This window comes from Thalassophryne amazonica, chromosome 9 (genome assembly GCF_902500255.1).
Source record: "Thalassophryne amazonica chromosome 9, fThaAma1.1, whole genome shotgun sequence".
Taxonomy (NCBI): Eukaryota; Metazoa; Chordata; class Actinopteri; order Batrachoidiformes; family Batrachoididae; genus Thalassophryne; species Thalassophryne amazonica.
The window spans coordinates 57,875,412-57,899,760 of record NC_047111.1 but is presented as its reverse complement, the minus strand read 5'-3'; the positions used below and the strand labels follow the sequence as shown (position 1 = coordinate 57,899,760).

Here is a 24,349-nt window from a genome sequence, read left to right as displayed (position 1 = left end):
TCGATGCATTCATGTGCACTACTGTAAAATGCAGTTGAGCTTATTGTAATCATGATATTTAATAAATCTTATTTCTGTTTTAAAGAGGTATAATTTTAGAAATGTCTTGGCAGTCAACTAATGATGCTTGGAATATTTTCTAAAAATGGCCTGAGACTCTCCAGAGAGGCCAAGCCTCAATAGTTCCTTCCTGTACATCATAATAGCTCTCCAGTTAGGCAGTGATTAATATCTGAATGCTATCAGCTGGCTGAAGAAGGGAGAGAAGGAGCCATCTACCATCTTCAAGTTCACATCTGTGTCCATTGAGAAACAAAAATGTACACTGTAGACATAGTTTATTACACTACTTTGTGTTATTCACATTATTTGCTCATTTGTAGGTTAGAGAGAAAAAGTAACATGCCTTGACTCTAGGCAATTATCTTCCATCCCATTGGATGAACTATAAAGTTGATAGCAACATATCAGATTAGTATAATGCATAGTTTTATTCTCGGCTGACTGCTAAAGGTCACACTGACATTTGAAAGTTGCACAACAGCAGCTTTACCATGACAAGAATAGTATATCAAAGAAAGATGGGACAATCCCCAGCCTACCCACCACCACCACCAGTCTCATGGTGTTGGGAAAGTGTAGTGACACGGACCCACAACAGGGGGCGCAAATGAACGGTCAATAGATGAGCCAAAAAGTAACAATTTAATGTTGTGAATGTGCACAACGAACATACAGACAATCTCAGAATATCACAACAGTCAATACACAAAGGTGACGTGTGGGCAGGCTCGAGGATAGAAGACGTCTGTCCTGAGGAGAGCCGGAACCACACGATTTCCGCCGCCCCAGAACCTGGTGAATACTGGAGCCGCCAAGTCCCGAATTCCCAGGTGATCACCGTCCCCGACTGTCGGATCTGGTACTGCTGGCGAAGAACAAAGACAGTCAAGTGTGGGTGTGTGTACACCCAGTAACAACAACGGTGGGAATGCCACCCTCCACCTCTCACTCAATACTTGCAGCGGTCTCAGCTGAAAAGGAGCGCCATCTTGCACAGCCTCCTCAAAAGCGACCGGTTCTCCTGCAAACACTCACAATAAACAGATTTACAAAAGGCTGATGATATTACCTCCTAAGAAGTATGATATCTCGGCAACGAGGTGGAGATGACGTCTGGTCTTTATGGAGTGAGATGATGTTGAGTAGATGGGTGACAGCTGTCAAGAGGTAATGAGCGACAGCTGTCACCCCTGGCTGTGTCCATGGCGGCAGCGCCCTCTTGTGCCTGAAGCCCGCACTTCAGGCAGGGCGCCCTCTGGTGGTGGGCCAGCAGTACCTCCTCTTCTGGCGGCCCACACAACACATGGTTGGAAATGCCAGTTTTCCTCTAAGAAAAAGCTGAGATTATTAATGAAGCTGAAGTAATTTTTGGCACTTTAATTGCAACCAAAGGTTCAAGTTGGTGGTATGCAGGTAAAAATGAGGAGGGTCCACTGGTCCTATGGTCCACTGGTGCTAGGGTTCACTGGTCCTAACCTCTTTATATCATTTGATGGTGTATATTACAACCCTAAACTAATTTTAAAGTTCACAAATAAATGTAATACTTTCAAATACCTAACAAACCAGATCCAGTTTTGTTCACTTTGCAAAAATAAAGCATATGATTCTGTTGACATCCACCATTAATGATCATTATTTGAGCTGTTTAATCTGCGCAGTTACATTGATCTAGTTAACTAGATAACGATTTGTTTCACAGTATAATCTTCACGTACCTTAACTAAAGCACTCCCTCTGCTGAATCACCTCTAAATTATTTACACATTATTCACTTTGCGTGTTTTTAGGAATCCGCTAGCTTAGCGCAGCTACTAGCTCTTAGCCGGTTTAGCATGGCAGCTTCTCCTGTCTCTCCCGCACTTTTTTGCTCTGGGTGTGAAATGTCTAGTTATTCCTCGGCCTCCTTTAGCAGTAATGGTACTTGTAATAAGTGTAGCTTATTTGTAGCTTTGGAGGCCAGGCTGGGTGAATTGGAGACTCGGCTCCGCACCTTGGAAAATCCTACAACTAGCCAGGCCCCTGTAGCCAGTGCGGACCAAGGTAGCTTAGCCGCCGTTAGTTCCCTCCCGGCAGATCCCGAGCAGCCGGGAAAGCAGGCCGACTGGGTGACTGTGAGGAGGAAGCGTAGTCCTAAACAGAAGCCCCGTGTACACCGCCAACCCGTTCACATCTCTAACCGTTTTTCCCCACTCGGCGATACATCCGCCGAGGATCAAACTCTGGTTATTGGCGACTCTGTTTTGAGAAATGTGAAGTTAGCGACACCAGCAACCATAGTCAGTTGTCTTCCGGGGGCCAGAGCAGGCGACATTGAAGGAAATTTGAAACTGCTGGCTAAGGCTAAGCGTAAATTTGGTAAGATTGTAATTCACGTCGGCAGTAATGACACCCGGTTACACCAGTCGGAGGTCACTAAAATTATTCATGTCAGCAGTAATGACACCCGGTTACGCCAATCGGAGGTCACTAAAATTAACATTGAATCGGTGTGTAACTTTGCAAAAACAATGTCGGACTCTGTAGTTTTCTCTGGGCCCCTCCCCAATTGGACCGGGAGTGACATGTTTAGCCGCATGTTCTCCTTGAATTGCTGGCTGTCTGAGTGGTGTCCAAAAATGAGGTGGGCTTCATAGATAATTGGCAAAGCTTCTGGGGAAAAACCTGGTCTTGTTAGGAGAGACGGCATCCATCCCACTTTGGATGGAGCAGCTCTCATTTCTAGAAATCTGGCCAATTTCTTAAATCCTCCAAACCGTGACTATCCAGGGTTGGGACCAGGAAGCAGAGTTGTAGTCTTACACACCTCTCTGCAGCTTCTCTCCCCTGCCATCCCCTCATTACCCCATCCCCGTAGAGACGGTGCCTGCTCCCAGACTACCAATAACCAGCAAAAATCTATTTAAGCATAAAATTCAAAAAGAAAAAATAATATAGCACCTTCAACTGCACCACAGACCTAAAACAGTTAAATGTGGTCTATTAAACATTAGGTCTCTCTCTTCTAAGTCCCTGTTGGTAAATGATATAATAATTGATCAACATATTGATTTATTCTGCCTTACAGAAACCTGGTTACAGCAGGATGAATATGTTAGTTTAAATGAGTCAACACCCCCGAGTCACACTAACTGCCAGAACGCTCGTAGCACGGGCCGAGGCAGAGGATTACCAGCAATCTTCCACTCCAGCTTATAAATTAATCAAAAACCCAGACAGAGCTTTAATTCATTTGAAAGCTTGTCTCTTAGTCTTGTCCATCCAAATTGGAAGTCCCAAAAACCAGTTTTATTTGTTGTTATCTATCGTCCTCCTGGTCGTTACTGTGAGTTTCTCTGTGAATTTTCGGACCTTTTGTCTGATTTAGTGCTTAGCTCAGATAAGATAATTATAGTGGGCGATTTTAACATCCACACAGATGCTGAGAATGACAGCCTCAACACTGCATTTAATCTATTGTTAGACTCGATTGGCTTTGCTCAAAATGTAAATGAGTCCACCCACCACTTTAATCATACCTTAGATCTTGTTCTGACTTATGGTATGGAAATTGAAGACTTAACAGTATTGCCTGAAAACCCCCTTCTGTCTGATCATTTCTTAATAACATTTACATTTACTCTAATGGACTACCCAGCAGTGGGGAATAAGTTTCATTACAGTAGAAGTCTTTCAGAAAGCACTGTAACTAGGTTTAAGGATATGATTCCTTCTTTATGTTCTCCAATGCCATATACCAACACAGGGCAGAGTAGCTACCTAAACTCTGTGAGTGACATAGATTATCTCGTCAATAGTTTTATATCCTCATTGAGGACAACTTTGGATGCTGTAGCTCCTCTGAAAAAGAGAGCCTTAAATCAGAAGTGCCTGACTCTGTGGTATAACTCACAAACTCGCAGCTTAAAGCAGATAACCCGTAAGTTGGAGAGGAAATGGCGTCTCACTAATTTAGAAGATCTTCACTTAGCCTGGAAAAAGAGTCTGTTGCTCTATAAAAAAAAGCCCTCCGTAAAGCTAGGACATCTTACTACTCATCACTAATTGAAGAAAATAAGAACAACCCCAGGTTTCTTTTCAGCACTGTAGCCAGGCTGACAAAGAGTCAGAGCTCTATTGAGCCGAGTATTCCTTTAACTTTAACTAGTAATTGTTGGGAAGGTGTCGTAACACGGACCCACAACAGGGGGCGCTAATGAACGGACAATGGATAAGGGAAGGAGTAACAATTTAATGTTGCACAAGAACACAACGTAAAATAAACAAAGGTACTGCCAATCACACACAAGAGGATTGCGGGCAGGCTCGAAGATAGGAGACCTCAGATGAACGAAGAGCCGGGACCCACACCGCTTCTACCACCAACGGCCTGAAGAACACTGAAGCCGCCAAGCCCCGAGTCCCCAGGTGGTCTCTGTCCTCCGTTGTCGGCCCTGGTACTGCTGGCAGAAAAAACAGAAGGTAGTGAGTGTGAATCCTCACACCCAGCAACCTTGATTATTGATTCTTGTGGAGGGAGAGCCTCCACCTCCAATCATACACACGTGCAGCTCCGAAAATCCAGTCAAGGAAATACCACCAGGAAAAAACAGCTGCAAAACAGATCAGATTATTATTTGACGTATAAGTCAGCAGAGAGATTACCTTGTATCGTAGGAGATTTCTCGGCGAGGAGGTGGAGTCGCCACCCGGCCTTTATGGTGATGGTGATGATGAGATGATGAGTGACAGCTGGTGTTGAGGATGATTGACGGCTGTCACTCCCAGTGGTTCTGGCGCCCTCTTGTGCTTGAAGCCCGCACTCCAAGCAGGGCGCCATCCGGTGGTGGTGAGCCAGCAGTACCTCCTCTTCAGCGGCCCACACAACAGTAATGACTTCATGACTTTCTTTGCTAATAAAATTTTAACTATTAGATAAAAAATTACTCATAACCATCCCAAAGACATATCGTTCCCTTTGGCTGCTTTCAGTGATGCCGGTATTTGGTTAGACTCTTTCTCTCCGATTGTTCTGTCTGAGTTATTTTCATTAGTTACTTCCTCCAAACCATCAACATGTCTATTAGACCCCATTCCTGCCAGGCTGCTCAAGGAAGCCCTACCATTAATTAATGCTTCGATCTTAAATATGATCAATCTGTCTTTATTAGTTGGCTATGTACCACAGGCTTTTAAGGTGGCAGTAATTAAACCATTACTTAAAAAGCCATCACTTGACCCAGCTATCTTAGCTAATTATAGGCCAATCTCCAACCTTCCTTTTCTCTCAAAAATTCTTGAAAGGGTAGTTGTAAAACAGCTAACTGATCATCTGCAGAGGAATGGTCTATTTGACGAGTTTCAGTCAGGGTTTAGAATTCATCATAGTACAGAAACAGCATTAGTGAAGGTTACAAATGATCTTCTTATGGCCTCAGACAGTGGACTCATCTCTGTGCTTGTTCTGTTAGACCTCAGTGCTGCTTTTGATACTGTTGACCATAAAATTTTATTACAGAGATTAGAGCATGCCATACATATTAAAGGCACTGCGCTGTGGTGGTTTGAATCATATTTATCTAATAGATTACAATTTGTTCATGTAAATGGGGAATCTTCTTCACAGACTAAGGTTAATTATGGAGTTCCACAAGGTTCTGTGCTAGGACCAATTTTATTCACTTTATACATGCTTCCCTTAGGCAGTATTATTAGACAGCATTGCTTACATTTTCATTGTTACGCAGATGATACTCAGCTTTATCTATCCATGAAGCCAGAGGACACACACCAATTAGCTAAACTGCAGGATTGTCTTACAGACATAAAGACATGGATGACCTCTAATTTCCTGCTTTTAAACTCAGATAAAACTGAAGTTATTGTACTTGGCCCCACAAATCTTAGAAACATGGTGTCTAACCAGATCCTTACTCTGGATGGCATTACCCTGACCTCTAGTAATACTGTGAGAAATCTTGGAGTCATTTTTGATCAGGATATGTCATTCAATGCGCATATTAAACAAATATGTAGGACTGCTTTTTTGCATTTGCACAATATCTCTAAAATTAGAAAGGTCTTGTCTCAGAGTGATGCTGAAAAACTAATTCATGCATTTATTTCCTCTAGGCTGGACTATTGTAATTCATTATTATCAGGCTGTCCTAAAAGTTCCCTGAAAAGCCTTCAGTTAATTCAAAATGCTGCAGCTAGAGTACTGACAGGGACTAGAAGGAGAGAGCATATCTCACCCATATTGGCCTCTCTTCATTGGCTTCCTGTTAATTCTAGAATAGAATTTAAAATTCTTCTTCTTACTTATAAGGTTTTGAATAATCAGGTCCCATCTTATCTTAGGGACCTCATAGTACCATATCACCCCAATAGAGCGCTTCGCTCTCAGACTGCAGGCTTACTTGTAGTTCCTAGGGTTTGTAAGAGTAGAATGGGAGGCAAAGCCTTGAGCTTTCAGGCTCCTCTCCTCTGGAACCAGCTCCCAATTTGGATCAGGGAGACAGACACCCTCTCTCCTTTTAAGATTAGGCTTAAAACTTTCCTTTTTGCTAAAGCTTATAGTTAGGGCTGGATCAGGTGACCCTGAACCATCCCTTAGTTATGCTGCTATAGACTTAGACTGCTGGGGGGTTCCCATGATGCACTGAGTGTTTCTTTCTCTTTTTGCTCTGTATGCACCACTCTGCATTTAATCATTAGTGATTGATCTCCGCTCCCCTCCACAGCATGTCTTTTTCCTGGTTCTCTCCCTCAGCCCCAACCAGTCCCAGCAGAAGACTGCCCCTCCCTGAGCCTGGTTCTGCTGGAGGTTTCTTCCTGTTAAAAGGGAGTTTTTCCTTCCCACTGTCACCAAGTGCTTGCTCACAGGGGGTCGTTTTGACAGTTGGGGTTTTTCTGTAATTATTGTATGGCTTTGCCTTGCAATATGAAGCGCCTTGGGGCAACTGTTTGTGATTTGGCGCTATATAAATAAAATTGATTTGATTTGATTTGATTTAAATCTGTTGAATTGAAAATCAACAAATAATGGTAATTCACCATAATTATTATTTTTTTAATTATCACACTTTTGTAACATTACTTAACCTACTTTAATGCAACATATAGCCTATCATATGCAATCCAAGAAACCATGCCAGGTCTTTTACTTTATTCTATATGTATTTTTGTTTTCAATTCTTTATCATTTTTGTTTGAGTAAATAGGAGGAATATGAACACTAATGCGCATCTGTTTGTACAAGCAGAGTGTGCATGTGTCATGAACGCACCTGTGTAAGGTGTATCTCTGTATTGCAGCATATAAATAGTAGAAAACCGTTGTGCTTTACTTCAAACCAGATTTTTGGTGGTCTGTGGTGTAATCACTTGCTGCCTTAGAATCGCACTAAACCAGCACTGAACCAGACCACACCTCATCTCAAGACTAGCATGCCTATGGGTGCACAGATGAGTGTGAGTACATTTGCTATTTAAACAGTGTCAGCCCTGGGCATGAAAACGACAAAGCTTAGTTGCAATGTAACAATATCTCCTCTGCTATAATGCATGCTGCTTTGCATCGGGTGTAATATAGTGCCCAAGGACTCAATCCATATAGCAGAAACACACATCCTACCTCCCTCCACATTAAGTCATGGTCATTTTGTCTGCATATTCTGGGATGCAAATACTGTGTTTGTGGATACCTTGCAAAGAACCAAACCATAAATGGAGAGTACTACAGCAGGTTGCTGATGCAGCAGTGTGAAGCTTTCACAACCAAATGCCTAGGACAGTACCCCAGCTGACAAGTTGATGGTTGCAATTAATTACTTAATTAATTAAACAGTCTGATTCCTCTGGTCCACAACCAGTTGTAATTCAGCTGTTAGGTGCCAGCCTTGAATGAGTTATGTACAACCCCAATTCCAATGAAGTTGGGACATTGTGTAAAATGTAAATAAAAACAGAATACAGTGATTTTAAAATCCTCTTCAACATATATTCAATTGAATACATCACAAAGACAAGATATTTAATGTTCAAAAGATAAACTTTATTGTTTTTGTGCATATATTTGCTCATTTTGAAATGGATGCCTGCAACACATTTCAAAAAATCTGGGACAGTGGTATGTTTATCACTGTGTTACATCACCTTTCCTTCTAACAACACTCAATAAGCGTTTGGGAACTGAGGACACTAATTGTTGAAGCTTTGTAGGTGGAATTCTTTCTCATTCTTGCTTGATGTACGACTTCAGTTGTTCAACAGTCCGGGGTCTCCGTTGTCATATTTGCACTTCATAATGTGCCACACATTTTCAATGGGCGACAGGTCTGGACTGCAGGCAGGCCAGTCTAGTACCCGCACTCTTTTACTATGAAGCCACGCTTGGCATTGTCTTGCTGAAATAAGCAGGGACGTCCCTGAAAAAGACATTGCTTGGATGGCAGCATGTGTTGCTCCAAAACCTGGATGTACCTTTCAGGAATTGATGGTGCCATCACAGCTGTGTAAGTTGGCCATGCCATGGGCACTAACACACACCCGTACAATCACAGATGCTGGCTTTTGAACTTTGTGCTGCTAACAGTCTGGATGGTCTTTTTCCTCTTTTGTCTGGAGGACACGACGTCCATGATTTCATGAGCTCGGGCCCAGAGAAGGCGGTGTTGTTTCTGGATGTTGTTGATGTATGGCTTTCACTTTGCATGGTAGAGTTTTAACTTGCACTTGTAGATGTAGCAATGAACTGTTAACTGACAATGGTTTTCTGAAGTGTTCCTTTACACAATGATGTCGTTTTTTTAATGCAGTGCCGCCTGAGGGATCGAAGGTCACAGGCCTTCACTGTTGGTTTTCAGCCTTGCTGCTTATGTGTAGAAAGTTCTCCAGATTCTCTGAATCTTCTGATTATATTATGGACTGTAGATGAAGGAATCCCTAAATTCCTTGCAATTGAACATTGAGAAACATTGTTCTTAAACTTTTGGACTATTTTTTAATGCAGTTGTTCACAAAGTGGTGATCCTCACCCCATCTTTGCTTGTGAATGGCTGAGCCTTTTGGGGATGCTCCTTTTATACCCAATCATGACACTCACAATTAGTGTCCTCAGTTCCCAAACGCTTATTGAGTGTTGTTAGAAGGAAAGGTGATGTAACACAGTGGTAAACATACCAGCTTTTTTGAAACGTGTTGCAGGCATCCATTTCAAAATGGGCAAATATTTGCACAAAAACAATAAAGTTTATCAGTTTGAACATTAAATATCTTGTCTTTGTGGTGTATTCAGTCGAATATAGGTTGAAGAGGATTTGCAAATCATTGTATTCTGGTTTTATTTACATTTTACACAATGTCCCAATCTCATTGGAATTGGGGTTGTATGATACTGGTTTTCATCTGGTTGATTATAAACCATACCCCCCTGAGTTGGCACCATCTGACTTCCATCTGCAAACATGATGGCCGGGATCAGCTGAGAAGAAATATTAAATTGGTGATGGCCTGATGTTAAGGACTTTATTTTGATGAATCAGGATGAAAGCTTATATTCTGTTTTAAATATCTCCAGCCTTTGTAGAAGATAAATCGCAAGCTTTTTAAAAAAATTAAGTAATTGCAATTAAGAGCAAATTGGTGTAAATGTATTTGGTTCTTACTTCCATCTGCGTTGATTACAGGTTTGTGATAGTAAAACACTGAAAAAAAAGAGATCAATGAGTTAGGAAGCTGACAGCTTTTCTGATGGGATCTTTGTCTCTCTGAGCCACTTGGCTCACTAGCTCAGATCTGATCCAGTCACTCCACAGGGTTTAAAACCATTAGCTTGATTGCAAACCACGGTTTTCAATTCACTGTGAGATACCTCCAGATGATGGCTGACTGGACGTGTGTGCCTACACTGACATAAACATTATGTATTTACTCATGAGTGTGCAAATGTAGACACTGGCCGTATCACTGATTTACTTTAATTTTGGAACATGCATTGCAAGAAATATCCCCACTGTTGACATCATGGGTTGGATTTGCATGGCTACATCCAAAATATGGCACATTTTGTGATAAATACTACAAAGCTCAGCAGATTGAGGTAACGCTGATGTCCCCAGCTGCCTGTTAGCTGGAGCAAATCATCATTAAAACTTGACATCCGGCTCAGCAAAGGCCGTTGCGCCCTCAGCACAGCTGGATGTGTAAGTAAGCGTTTGGATGAAGGGCTTTGCATTTACAAAATAAAAACTATATATCATAACGTCAACACAGCTATAGTGTGTGCACACAGAAACACACATCTTTCCATGAACATGTGTCTATCTTAATGCTCATTTATGCACAGTGTTAAATACAGATTAAAACCTTCTGTCTTGGAGTCAGTCACTGGTGCTGTGGGAGACGGCTGTCTCTCCGGTAGCTCTCCAGTTTTACCTCTTTTCCTATCCTTTCTGTCCTTTTGCTCTTCTCACTAAGACATATCCCATGGATATTTTTTACTTTTTAACACTACCAGGAGTCAGCTTTTTCAGTTATTCAAGAGAGGAACTGCTGGCTTTGAAAACAAGGAGATGAGCCAGGATACGACACCCCAATCCCGACAGAGCTGAGGAGGAGACCCAGTGGCTGCAAGGCAGGGGCTAAGCTAAAGGCTAGGCTAGCAGACAACTGGAGGTGCTAAAACCACCGATTCTCTCTGTGATCATGGGAAATGTGAACTCGCTGCCGAACAAGATCAACAAGCTGTCCGTATTGATAAACCAGTGGATTTACAATGTGAGCAGTTTGTGTATCTTTACAGAGACGTGGCAAACCCACCTCATACTGGACGCTAACGTGAATCTGCTGGGATTCACTGCTGTGTTGCTGCTTGTGTTGCTGGGACCTCAAGCTTCTAGCCGTTAGCCTGCGACCATACTATCTACCAAGGGAGCTTAGTCACGTGATCACCATCTGTGTTACATCCCTCCGAGAGCCATTGCATGTGAGAAGATTCACTCCATCACAGCAAGGCTGCAGACACAGCACCCCGAGGCTCTGATGATCCTTTCTGGGGATTTTTACCATGCAACTTTGGACTCTACTTTGGCTGCTTTTCACCAGGTTGTGAACTGTCCAACAAGAAACAACAGGACAATTGACTTGCTGTATGTTAATGTGAGGGATGCATACAGAGTCACACCCCAACCCCCTCTTGGGAAGTCTGACCACAACCTGGTTCACCTACAGCCACAGTACACCCCACTGGTCCAAAGGCAGCTGGTAACCACTCACTCAGTCAGAAGGTGGTCCCCTGAAATGGAATGTGCCCTGAGAGACTGCTGCAACACCACGGTCTGGGATGAGCTGATCAAGCTGCACAGTAAGGATATAGAGGGGCTGACACACTGTCTGACGGGTTATCTTAACTTCTGTGCAGATGTGGTCTCCCCAACCAAGACTGTCCACTGTTACCTTAATAACAAACCTTCAAACACCATCCAGTCCATTGTGCTTCATGACAAACTGAACAGGTTGCGAGTGGACCCCTATCTGGTGACTTGGATCTCCAGCTATTTCACCAACAGGCCGCAGTATGTCAGGCTGAGGGACACCACGTCTGACACTGTAATGAGTGGCACCGGAGCACCACAGGGCATGGTGCTGGCCGTTCTTTTCTTCCCCTGTACACCTCAGACTTCTGCTACAACTCTGAGCTGTGTCACATTCAGAAGTTCACAGATGACACCACCATTGTTGGATGCATCAGGGAGGAGGAGTACAGGAGGCTAATGAGGGACTTTGCTGTCTTGTGCCACACAAACCAGCTACAGCTCAACACCTCAGAGGAGTTGCTTGTTGACTTATTAATCCAGACCAAGACCACAACCAGTTCTGATCAAGGGAGCTGAGGTGGAGGCTGTGGATTCCTACAAGTACCTTGGGCTGTGGCTGGACAGCAAACTAGACTGGACAACCACGCCAACCACCTGTACAGGAAGGGAGAGAGCAAGCTGTACTTCCTGAGGAGGCTGCAGTCATTTAACATCTGCAGGAAAGTCTTGTGGCTGTTCTACCAGTCCGTGATAGCCAGCATCCTCTTTTACACTGTGGTGTGCACCGTGGGAGGAAGCACATCCAAGAAGGACACATCCAGGCTGGACAAACTGATCAAGCGGGTTGGCTCTGGGGTTGGCATGAAGCTGGTCAATGCCAGCCACCTTCTGCACACTGTCATCATCAACCAGAGGAGCCTGTTCAGCTTGTTTACGCAATGTGGCGTGCCAGTGATTAAACTCATTGCAAAGTGTTGTAAACTGTGCGTGAGCTGTGCGCAGCTGTGTGGAAGTGCACAAAGAAAATTTTGAAGTGTTTCAAAGGTCTGGCATTAATTTTGTGAATTAGACGTGAACATTGCACAGCCTATTCAAATCATTGTGTTTCATTCCAAGTCAATGCATCTCATTACTGCAGCACATCTGAACGAGATGTTACATCCATAATAAACATAATTTAACAGATACATTATCTAACACATAAGAAGGAATGACAATGCAACTGTTTTACCACTCCATTACAATATAAATATTAAAAATAATTACCTTTGAGACAATTACAAATGCATTCTCCACCGCACGACGCGTACATGAGAAGCTGTGATTTTGGGAGTGATGAGAGATGGTTTCATCAGCCAAGTTCTGAGAGCAAATGCGTCATTGGCTACAAAATGATTATTTTATATAATGTGGCATCAAACGGAACAAAGCACGGTGTCCAGCGGGACAAAGCAGGCCGCATTGGCATTACGAATTGCACAACAGTGCTGGGATCAAATTCACAAGTGTCAAGGTGACATTAGCTACACTTAGTTTGCTGAACTAGCTAACTAGCTAAGTAGCTGGCTGCATTACTACACAAATAGAAAACAGTCCGTCTGTTTTTCTTTCATTAATCCCCTTAACTGTATGGGCACTATTACTGTAAATGATGTAAGAAAAAATACCAGGAAATGTAATGTTTAGAAGCAAGTTTTGCTCACTGGACAACTGTTTGCATTGATTAATTTTCTCAACGAGGTTTGCCTCCTTGCTAAGAATGGTAAAGTAAGGAACATTTAAAATGCTCTTTTCATGATCCATTCTCATTTTACCCACCACCTCTGTCTTCATTCATCTCGTATTTTTCACTGTGGTCTGTGGCAGTAGCATCTTGCTATCCGTTTTTACCGTGTTGTGTGTCAAAAAAATAACGGCCTCTAACCCACAATGCAGTGCGCCTTGACATTTTTCTCTATAGTGTTAAAATAACTTAAAAGGTCACCGGGGGGCTGGAGCCTATCCCAGCAGTCATAAGGCATGAGGTCAGGTACACCCTGGACAGGACACACACACACACACACACATACATACATACATACACACCTACGGACAATTTAAAGTTCCCTAACAGCATGTTTTTGGATATGGGTGGAAGCCGGAGCACCTGGAGCAAACACAGGGAGAGCATGCAAACTCCAGACAGAAAGGCCCCAGGTGGGAAGCGATCCTACAACCTTCTTGCTGTGAGGCAACAGTGCTAACCACTAAGCCTCTGTGATGCATCCACATGCTTCCAAAAAAGCTGATTTGGGACATGATAGACTGTAGTCCTGACCAGCATCATGAATATAGATGAGGTAACTGGATTTACACCATTGCAGCGTAACGCTAATTAGAAACTTTTCATACTATGAAATGTCAGAGTTAGCAGGGTGTCCAGTTTTCCCATAACTGTGTAACTTTCATATAGATAACTGGCTGTAATTGGCATTGTAAAAATCCATTGGATGGAAAACACCTTCTGGGGGACAACAAATTCAACATGATTCATTTGGTTCCCAGGATAGGATGGGTGGGTTGTGAACCCAAGACCTTTTTGCTGTGTCACTGCTATTGCACCACCAAATTCATTTTGTCAAATTCAAGTTATTATTTTTTTGATTAACTGCTGGACTGGAGTCCAGTGACCCCCCCCCCTCCCCCGCCCCACCCTATCACACTTACTGACTGACTAAATGGGCTCCAAAAATCAATGAATTAATTTATTGACATTTGAATTAATTGAGTTAGTCTGAAGTAGTCGGTTTCCTCAGGTTGACTGAGTTGGACTCATTTATCAGGTTATACAGTGTGTGTGTGTGTGTGTGTGTGTGTGTGTGTGTGTGTGTGTGTGTGTGTGTGTGTGTGTGTGTGTGTGTGTGTGTGTGTGTGTGTGTGTGTGTGTGTGTGTGTAAAATCACACGCAGCAGGGAAACCTGGAACTGTATTATATTCTAATGGGCACAAACAGCCATGTGTATGTTAACAGATAAAATGGCTAACTGTCTAATCTTCCAAAACCAGATTGGAGGATTAAGCATATAGAGGTCAGAAAGGACACCAGATTGTGCCCATTCTCCACACTCCCCCCCCCCCTTTTTAAACCACAACCTGAAACGTCTAGATTAGGGGATTAGTGCCAGTGATTACATCATCTCTAACATGACTGCTGAAGTTCTTACTTGTGGCAGCATCCAGTAGAATTAGTTAATTAGTAATAGCCATAAAATGTTGAAAATGTATGAATTGCCACCTTTAGTCTTGTGGCAGTCTTACACCCTGCACGGTGATGCCACACTATAGCCCATGAGGTTAGTGACACTGTATTCTTTTGCATGAAATGAGCTGTTTGTGTTCCTCTCTGTGCAGTGTGCGGCTGTGATCTGGTGCACTCAGGTTTCTTCCACCATTCTGGTGAGTACATCTGCACACAGGACTACCAGCGGCTCTATGGGACCCAGTGTGACAGCTGTGACCAGTACATCACCGGAGAGGTGGTATCCGCTCTTGGAAGGACATATCACCCACAGTGCTTCGTCTGCAGTATCTGCAGGTCAGAACTGTGTGTGTGTGTGTGTGTGTGTGTGTGTATGTGTTTCACATTTGACTAATTAGTCGCAGCCTACTTTGAGCTCAAGTGGTCCGCCAGATCTCAGGCAGGACACCATGACACATTGTAGTCCCTGATTACCACTTGAGTGGTAGATTGTTTTGGAACACAAGGAGCACGTGTGAGCATGTCCAAGTAGAACTGTAAGATCTGAACTGGAACTGTTGTGGTGACCTTGAGCAACTGAAGACAGTGAAAAGAAATGCATGGCATACACATAATGTCCACATCAACAATATTTACATGTCTAAACATTTGTCCATACACAAATCCTCCTAAACACCAGTGGGACAGGGCCCTTAGTATATACTACTCATGTGTCAATAAATTCAAAACTGTGTCAAAGCTCATAAAATAAAGTTTCTGAAAGTGGCCACGGACAACTTCAGATCAGGAAAAAACGGTATGGTATGGAAAATTGCAAATTAAAAACAAAAGACAACATGATTCTTACATTTACTTTGATTTCTGTTTCATTGCAGACAGTATGAACCCAAGATATTTCATGTTGTGTTAGGTCAACTTCATTTCATTTGTTACATTTTGATGAGAAAATAAGGATACAGGATTACAGTTCAGAAGTCAAAGTTAGGATCAAGATTAGTGAAATCAGTATCAGCATCAAAGTTCAAATGGAAGTCCTACTTGGAACAGACGGGCCTTTCTTTTAAGTGTGAAGTGTGTGATTTTTATATCTTAGTTGTACATATTGATGATGTACAACCTTAAATTAGAAAAGCTGGCATCTGGAAGATGCAAATAAATAAATAAAATAAACAAATACATAAATACATTGGTCCTTATATTTACTTCAACCTCTACCTGTCACCTGATCCTGCCCGCGTCTTTGGTTGTCCTTGGGTGCATCTGGTGAGATTTGCGTTGCGTTGGTGATAGCTTGTTGCGACATTCCCTTTCATGTATTGCAAGGAATACTCATGATTCAGCAAGATGCTGTCACAAAACTGGCAAAATGCACCAAACATTGTGAACAGTTGAAAAAATGACTCCTATACCATGGCATGGTGCCCGATGTCAGTGAGACATTATCTGGTATCTGCCCTTCAAGGCTATGCAAGGTTTTTTGATTTTTTTCAGTGTGCAATTAATGACAGTAAAATAATATTAACGCAAGTAAATTAGATTCATCTCACATATCAGTTGTAACATCTTTTGCAGCTCTTATATTAAGGGACCTGTTGTGAAGGTGTCATAGCACGGGACCCACAACAGGGGGCGCAAATGAACGGACAATGAGTAAGCCAAAAGGTAACAATTTAATGTTGTGATATTACACAACGAAACGTGTCTTAATGTTCACAGTCAATAACACCAGGTGACGTGTGGGCAGGGCTCTAAGATAGAAGACCGCCGCCCGACGAGAGAGATGCCGCGTCCCACACGGCTTCCACCACCAACGGCCTGAAGAACACCGGAGCCGCCAAGTCCCGAGTCCCCAGGTGGCTGATGATCTTGAGGATGGGAATGGGCCGCTGTATCTGTCCTTTAATTTGGGTGATCCACACAGAGGGGGATGTCCTTTGTTGACAGCCACACCTCCTGCCCGGGCTGGTAGTGGGGCCGGGGAACGTCGGCGGTCCGCATGGGTTTTTGGCCCATCGTCGCGTGCCTTTAATAGGGCAGAGCGTGGCGGTCCGCCACACCCGGCGGCACACTCCTGAGGTGGGCCTGGACCGAGGGCACACCGACCTCTTCCCTCCACCAGCGGGAACATGGGGGCTGGAACCCCAAACATCGCCTCAAAAGGGGAGAGGCCGGTAGCAGACGAGATTGGCTGTTATGGGCATACTCGATCCAGGCCAGATGGTGACTCCAGGCCGCCGGGTGCGCGGAGGTGACGCAGCGAAGGGCCTGTTCCAACTCCTGGTAGCCCGCTCTGCCTGGCCGTTGGTCTGGGGGTGGTACCCCGGACGAGAGACTCACGGTGGCCCCCAGGCTCCTTACAGAAACTCTCCACACCTGTGAAGAGAAACTGGGGGCCACGATCTGAAACGATGTCCGATGGTATCCCATGCAGCCGCATGACGTGGTGGACCAGGAGGTCCGCCGTCTCCTGGGCCGTCGGGAGCTTCGGGAGGGCCACGAAGTGGGCCGCCTTGGAGAACCGGTCCACTATCATGAGAATAACGGTGTTGCCCTGGGACGGCGGGAGGCCCGTGATGAAGTCCAGGCCGATGTGAGACCAGGGACGATGAGGCACTGGCAGGGGTGGAGGAGTCCCGTCGTCCTCCGATGGTCTGCCTTGCCCCTGGCGCAGATGGTACAGGTCCTGGACGTAGTCCGGACGTCGGTTTCCAGGGACGCCCACCAGAAGCGCTGCTGGACTACTGCCACGGTCCTACACACTCCGGGATGACAGGAGAGCTTGGACCCGTGACAGAAGTCCAATACGGCAGCTCTTGCCTCTGGGGGACGTACAGTCTGTTCTTGGGGCCAGTCCCCGGGTCCGGGCTCGTTGTCAGGGCCTCCCGGACGGTCTTCTCCACGTCCCAGGTGAGGGTGGCCACGACAGTGGACTCGGGGATGATGGTCTCGGTGGGGTTCGACAGCCCCACTTTGGCTTCTTCTTCGTGCACCCGGGACAATGCATCTGGTTTTTGGTTCTTGGTCCCGGGGCGATACGTGATCTGGAAGTCAAAGCGCCCGAAGAACAGAGACCAGCGGGCTTGCCTGGGGTTCAGCCGCTTGGCGGTCCGGATGTACTCCAGGTTCCGATGGTCCGTGAAAACCGTGAAGGGCAACGATGCCCCTCCAGCAGGTGTCTCCACTCTTCAAGAGCCTCCTTCACCGCAAGAAGTTCCCGATTGCCGACGTCATAGTTTCCGTTCAGCTGGGTCAACCTGCGGGAATAAAGGCAACAAGGATGAGGACTTTATCCAGCCTCCACGCTCTGGGACAGCACGGCTTCCTATCCCTGAGTCAGAGGCGTCCACTTCTACTATGTACTGGCGATCAGGATCAGGCTGCACCAGAACTGGTGCAGTCGAGAAACCCGTTTTCAACTCCTGGAACGCGCTTCGCACCGATCCGACCAGGCGAAGGGACCTTGGTGGAGGTCAGGGCAGTCAGGGGGCTAACTACCTGACTGTACCTTTATGAACCCCTGTAGAAATTTGCAAAGCCGAGGAACTGCTGTATTTTCCTGCTGCTTATCGGTTGGGGCCAATCTCTCACCGCCGCAACCTTAGCCGGATCAGGGGCGGGAATCGGAGTTGAGGAGATGAGAACCCCAGGAAGGACAAAGAAGTGCGGTGGAAGTCGCACTTCTCGCCCTTCACAACAGCCGGTCATCCAAGCAACCGCTGTAGGACCTGACGTACATGCTGGACATGGGTCTCAGGGTCCGGGGAAAAGATGAGTATATCGTCCAGATATACGAAGACGAACCGATGCAGGAAGTCCCGCAAGACGTCAAGTTACAAAGCTTGGAACGTCGCGGGGGCGTTAGTGAGAGCCGACGGCATGACCATGTACTCAAAATGACCTAACGGGGTGTTGAATGCCGTCCTTCCATTCGTCTCCCTTCCAGGACCCGAACCAGGTGGTACGCTTTTCTAAGATCCAATTTTGTGAAAATTTGGGCTCCATGCAGGGGCGGTGAACACTGAATCCACAGAGGTACGGGTATCGGTTGCGAACCGTGATCTCGTTCAGCCCTCGGTAATCAATGCATGGACGAGTCCGCCGCTTTCTTGCCCACCAAAAAGAAACCAGCACCCATCGGGGAGGTGGAGTTCCGGATCACCCGGCAGCTAGGGGGAGTCCCCGGATGTAGGTCTCCATTGATTCGCGTTCCGGACGTGAGAGGTTGTACAACCTACTGGACGGGTACTCAGCGCCGGGACCAATCGATGGCACAATCATACGGTCGGTGGGGGAAGAGTGAGTGCCAGATCTTTGCTGAAAACGTCAGTAAGAGTGGTACTCCTTTGGCACCGCCGATAGATTGGGGGGAACTTTGACCTCCTCATTAGCCGTAGTGCCGGGGAGGAACCGAGGATCCTAAGCACTCCCGGTGGCAGGTTTCGCTCCACTGCGTCACAACCCCAGACGGCCAATCAATCCGGGATTGTGCTTCACCATCCATGGAAAGCCCAAATCACTCGGGAGGTAGAAGGTGTTACATGGAACACTATCTCCTCCCTGTGATTCCCAGACACAACCAAAGTCACTGGTTGTGTCTGATGTGTGATTAATGGAAGCAGGGTGCCATCTAGTGCTCGCACCTGCAATGGTGCCGGCAGAGCCACCAGAGGGAGCCCTACTTCCTTTACCCATCTGCTGTCCAGCAGATTCCCTTCAGACCCCGTGCCTATCATGGGGCATGAAGGGTTAAATCCCCACAAAGGATTGTTACTGGGATTCGTGCAGATTTGCGGGGTTTTCCCGCGTGCGTGTTATGACCCACCCTTAGCCCAGTTTCTAAGGACGGGCGTTGTAGTTTGACCGTTTTAGGGCAGTCCTTCTGCATGTGCTCGCAAGAGCCGCAGAAAACACTCCCCGCGGGCCAGCCTCCTTTGTCTGATTTTTGATCTTAATTTGGCCCTGCTCGTGTCCCTAGCCTCCTCAGCAGGGGGAGCCGTAGCCACACGGAGCTCTCTGGCAGTGAAGCGTGGGGACGACGTCACCTTGTCGGAACCGGAAGGGGGAGGACGGCTCGTGCCCGGTCACGCCCCCCGGCCTGCTCCCGACGATGCTCATTTAAACGGTTGTCTAAACGTATAACCAAATCGATCAGCCCGTCAAATTCCTGTGGTTCATCCTTGGCCAGTAGGTGCTCCTTAGGGACCGGGGACAGTCCATTTACAAGGCGGCGCGGAGCGCAACGTTATTCCAGCCGGACCTCGCTGCCGCGATGCGGAAGTCGACTGCATACTCGGCTGCGCTACGGCGCCCCTGTCTCATCGACAGCAGCACGTTCGAAGCGGTCTCGCCTCTGTTGTGATGATCAAACACTTGTTTGAATTCCCGTACGAACCCAGTATAAGACGTCAGGAGCCGTGAATTCTGCTCCCAAAGCGCCGTAGCCCAGCGCGTGCCTTTCCTCGAAGCAAATTAATAACATAAGCCACCCGGCTAGCGTCTGATGCGTACATGACGGGGCGCTGTGAAAGACGAGCGAACACTGCATGAGGAAGTTCCCTGAGCCTGGTTCTGCTGGAGGTTTCTTCCTGTTAAAAGGGAGTTTTTCCTTCCCACTGTCACCAAGTGCTTGCTCACAGGGGGTCGTTTGACAGTTGGGGTTTTTCTGTAATTATTGTATGGCTTTGCCTTGCATATGAAGCGCCTTGGGGCAACTGTTTGTGATTTGGCGCTATATAAATAAAATTGATTGATTTGATTTGATTTAAATCTGTTGAATTGAAAATCAACAAATAATGGTAATTCACCATAATTATTATTTTTTTAATTATCACACTTTTGTAACATTACTTAACCTACTTTAATGCAACATATAGCCTATCATATGCAATCCAAGAAACCATGCCAGGTCTTTTACTTTATTCTATATGTATTTTTGTTTTCAATTCTTTATCATTTTTGTTTGAGTAAATAGGAGGAATATGAACACTAATGCGCATCTGTTTGTACAAGCAGAGTGTGCATGTGTCATGAACGCACCTGTGTAAGGTGTATCTCTGTATTGCAGCATATAAATAGTAGAAAACCGTTGTGCTTTACTTCAAACCAGATTTTGGTGGTCTGTGGTGTAATCACTTGCTGCCTTAGAATCGCACTAAACCAGCACTGAACCAGACCACACCTCATCTCAAGACTAGCATGCCTATGGGTGCACAGATGAGTGTGAGTACATTGCTATTTAAACAGTGTCAGCCCTGGGCATGAAAACGACAAAGCTTAGTTGCAATGTAACAATATCTCCTCTGCTATAATGCATGCTGCTTTGCATCGGGTGTAATATAGTGCCCAAGGACTCAATCCATATAGCAGAAACACACATCCTACCTTCCTCCACATTAAGTCATGGTCATTTTGTCTGCATATTCTGGGATGCAAATACTGTGTTTGTGGATACCTTGCAAAGAACCAAACCATAAATGGAGAGTACTACAGCAGGTTGCTGATGCAGCAGTGTGAAGCTTTCACAACCAAATGCCTAGGACAGTACCCCAGCTGACAAGTTGATGGTTGCAATTAATTACTTAATTAATTAAACAGTCTGATTCCTCTGGTCCACAACCAGTTGTAATTCAGCTGTTAGGTGCCAGCCTTGAATGAGTTATGTACAACCCCAATTCCAATGAAGTTGGGACATTGTGTAAAATGTAAATAAAAACAGAATACAGTGATTTTAAAATCCTCTTCAACATATATTCAATTGAATACATCACAAAGACAAGATATTTAATGTTCAAAAGATAAACTTTATTGTTTTTGTGCATATATTTGCTCATTTTGAAATGGATGCCTGCAACACATTTCAAAAAATCTGGGACAGTGGTATGTTTATCACTGTGTTACATCACCTTTCCTTCTAACAACACTCAATAAGCGTTTGGGAACTGAGGACACTAATTGTTGAAGCTTTGTAGGTGGAATTCTTTCTCATTCTTGCTTGATGTACGACTTCAGTTGTTCAACAGTCCGGGGTCTCCGTTGTCATATTTTGCACTTCATAATGTGCCACACATTTTCAATGGGCGACAGGTCTGGACTGCAGGCAGGCCAGTCTAGTACCCGCACTCTTTTACTATGAAGCCACGCTTGGCATTGTCTTGCTGAAATAAGCAGGGACGTCCCTGAAAAAGACATTGCTTGGATGGCAGCATGTGTTGCTCCAAAACCTGGATGTACCTTTCAGGAATTGATGGTGCCATCACAGCTGTGTAAGTTGGCCATGCCATGGGCACTAACACACACCCGTACAATCACAGATGCTGGCTTTTGAACTTTGTGCTGCTAACAGTCTGGATGGTCTTTTTCCTCTTTTGTCTGGAGGACACGACGTCCATGATTTCATGAGCTCGGGCCCAGAGAAGGCGGTGTTGTTTCTGGATGTTGTTGATGTATGGCTTTCACTTTGCATGGTAGAGTTTTAACTTGCACTTGTAGATGTAGCAATGAACTGTTAACTGACAATGGTTTTCTGAAGTGTTCCTTTACACAATGATGTCGTTTTTTTAATGCAGTGCCGCCTGAGGGATCGAAGGTCACAGGCCTTCACTGTTGGTTTTCAGCCTTGCTGCTTATGTGTAGAAAGTTCTCCAGATTCTCTGAATCTTCTGATTATATTATGGACTGTAGATGAAGGAATCCCTAAATTCCTTGCAATTGAACATTGAGAAACATTGTTCTTAAACTTTTGGACTATTTTTTAATGCAGTTGTTCACAAAGTGGTGATCCTCACCCCATCTTTGCTTGTGAATGGCTGAGCCTTTTGGGGATGCTCCTTTTATACCCAATCATGACACTCACAATTAGTGTCCTCAGTTCCCAAACGCTTATTGAGTGTTGTTAGAAGGAAAGGTGATGTAACACAGTGGTAACATACCAGCTTTTTTGAAACGTGTTGCAGGCATCCATTTCAAAATGGGCAAATATTTGCACAAAAACAATAAAGTTTATCAGTTTGAACATTAAATATCTTGTCTTTGTGGTGTATTCAGTCGAATATAGGTTGAAGAGGATTTGCAAATCATTGTATTCTGGTTTTATTTACATTTTACACAATGTCCCAATCTCATTGGAATTGGGGTTGTATGATACTGGTTTTCATCTGGTTGATTATAAACCATACCCCCCTGAGTTGGCACCATCTGACTTCCATCTGCAAACATGATGGCCGGGATCAGCTGAGAAGAAATATTAAATTGGTGATGGCCTGATGTTAAGGACTTTATTTTGATGAATCAGGATGAAAGCTTATATTCTGTTTTAAATATCTCCAGCCTTTGTAGAAGATAAATCGCAAGCTTTTTAAAAAAATTAAGTAATTGCAATTAAGAGCAAATTGGTGTAAATGTATTTGGTTCTTACTTCCATCTGCGTTGATTACAGGTTTGTGATAGTAAAACACTGAAAAAAAAGAGATCAATGAGTTAGGAAGCTGACAGCTTTTCTGATGGGATCTTTGTCTCTCTGAGCCACTTGGCTCACTAGCTCAGATCTGATCCAGTCACTCCACAGGGTTTAAAACCATTAGCTTGATTGCAAACCACGGTTTTCAATTCACTGTGAGATACCTCCAGATGATGGCTGACTGGACGTGTGTGCCTACACTGACATAAACATTATGTATTTACTCATGAGTGTGCAAATGTAGACACTGGCCGTATCACTGATTTACTTTAATTTTGGAACATGCATTGCAAGAAATATCCCCACTGTTGACATCATGGGTTGGATTTGCATGGCTACATCCAAAATATGGCACATTTTGTGATAAATACTACAAAGCTCAGCAGATTGAGGTAACGCTGATGTCCCCAGCTGCCTGTTAGCTGGAGCAAATCATCATTAAAACTTGACATCCGGCTCAGCAAAGGCCGTTGCGCCCTCAGCACAGCTGGATGTGTAAGTAAGCGTTTGGATGAAGGGCTTTGCATTTACAAAATAAAAACTATATATCATAACGTCAACACAGCTATAGTGTGTGCACACAGAAACACACATCTTTCCATGAACATGTGTCTATCTTAATGCTCATTTATGCACAGTGTTAAATACAGATTAAAACCTTCTGTCTTGGAGTCAGTCACTGGTGCTGTGGGAGACGGCTGTCTCTCCGGTAGCTCTCCAGTTTTACCTCTTTTCCTATCCTTTCTGTCCTTTTGCTCTTCTCACTAAGACATATCCCATGGATATTTTTTACTTTTTAACACTACCAGGAGTCAGCTTTTTCAGTTATTCAAGAGAGGAACTGCTGGCTTTGAAAACAAGGAGATGAGCCAGGATACGACACCCCAATCCCGACAGAGCTGAGGAGGAGACCCAGTGGCTGCAAGGCAGGGGCTAAGCTAAAGGCTAGGCTAGCAGACAACTGGAGGTGCTAAAACCACCGATTCTCTCTGTGATCATGGGAAATGTGAACTCGCTGCCGAACAAGATCAACAAGCTGTCCGTATTGATAAACCAGTGGATTTACAATGTGAGCAGTTTGTGTATCTTTACAGAGACGTGGCAAACCCACCTCATACTGGACGCTAACGTGAATCTGCTGGGATTCACTGCTGTGTTGCTGCTTGTGTTGCTGGGACCTCAAGCTTCTAGCCGTTAGCCTGCGACCATACTATCTACCAAGGGAGCTTAGTCACGTGATCACCATCTGTGTTTACATCCCTCCGAGAGCCATTGCATGTGAGAAGATTCACTCCAT

General features: G+C 44.8%; 1 protein-coding gene across 1 annotated transcript in view; it reads left to right on the top strand.

Annotated features, from left to right (window-relative positions):
- The window catches only part of LOC117517176 (actin-binding LIM protein 3-like), a 276,212-nt gene that overhangs the window by 58,412 nt on the left and 193,451 nt on the right, over positions 1-24,349 (top strand). The window contains exon 3 of the mRNA XM_034178105.1: positions 14,750-14,933. Coding sequence (XP_034033996.1) covers positions 14,750-14,933 — 184 coding nt within the window. The remainder of the gene's footprint in view (positions 1-14,749; positions 14,934-24,349) is intronic.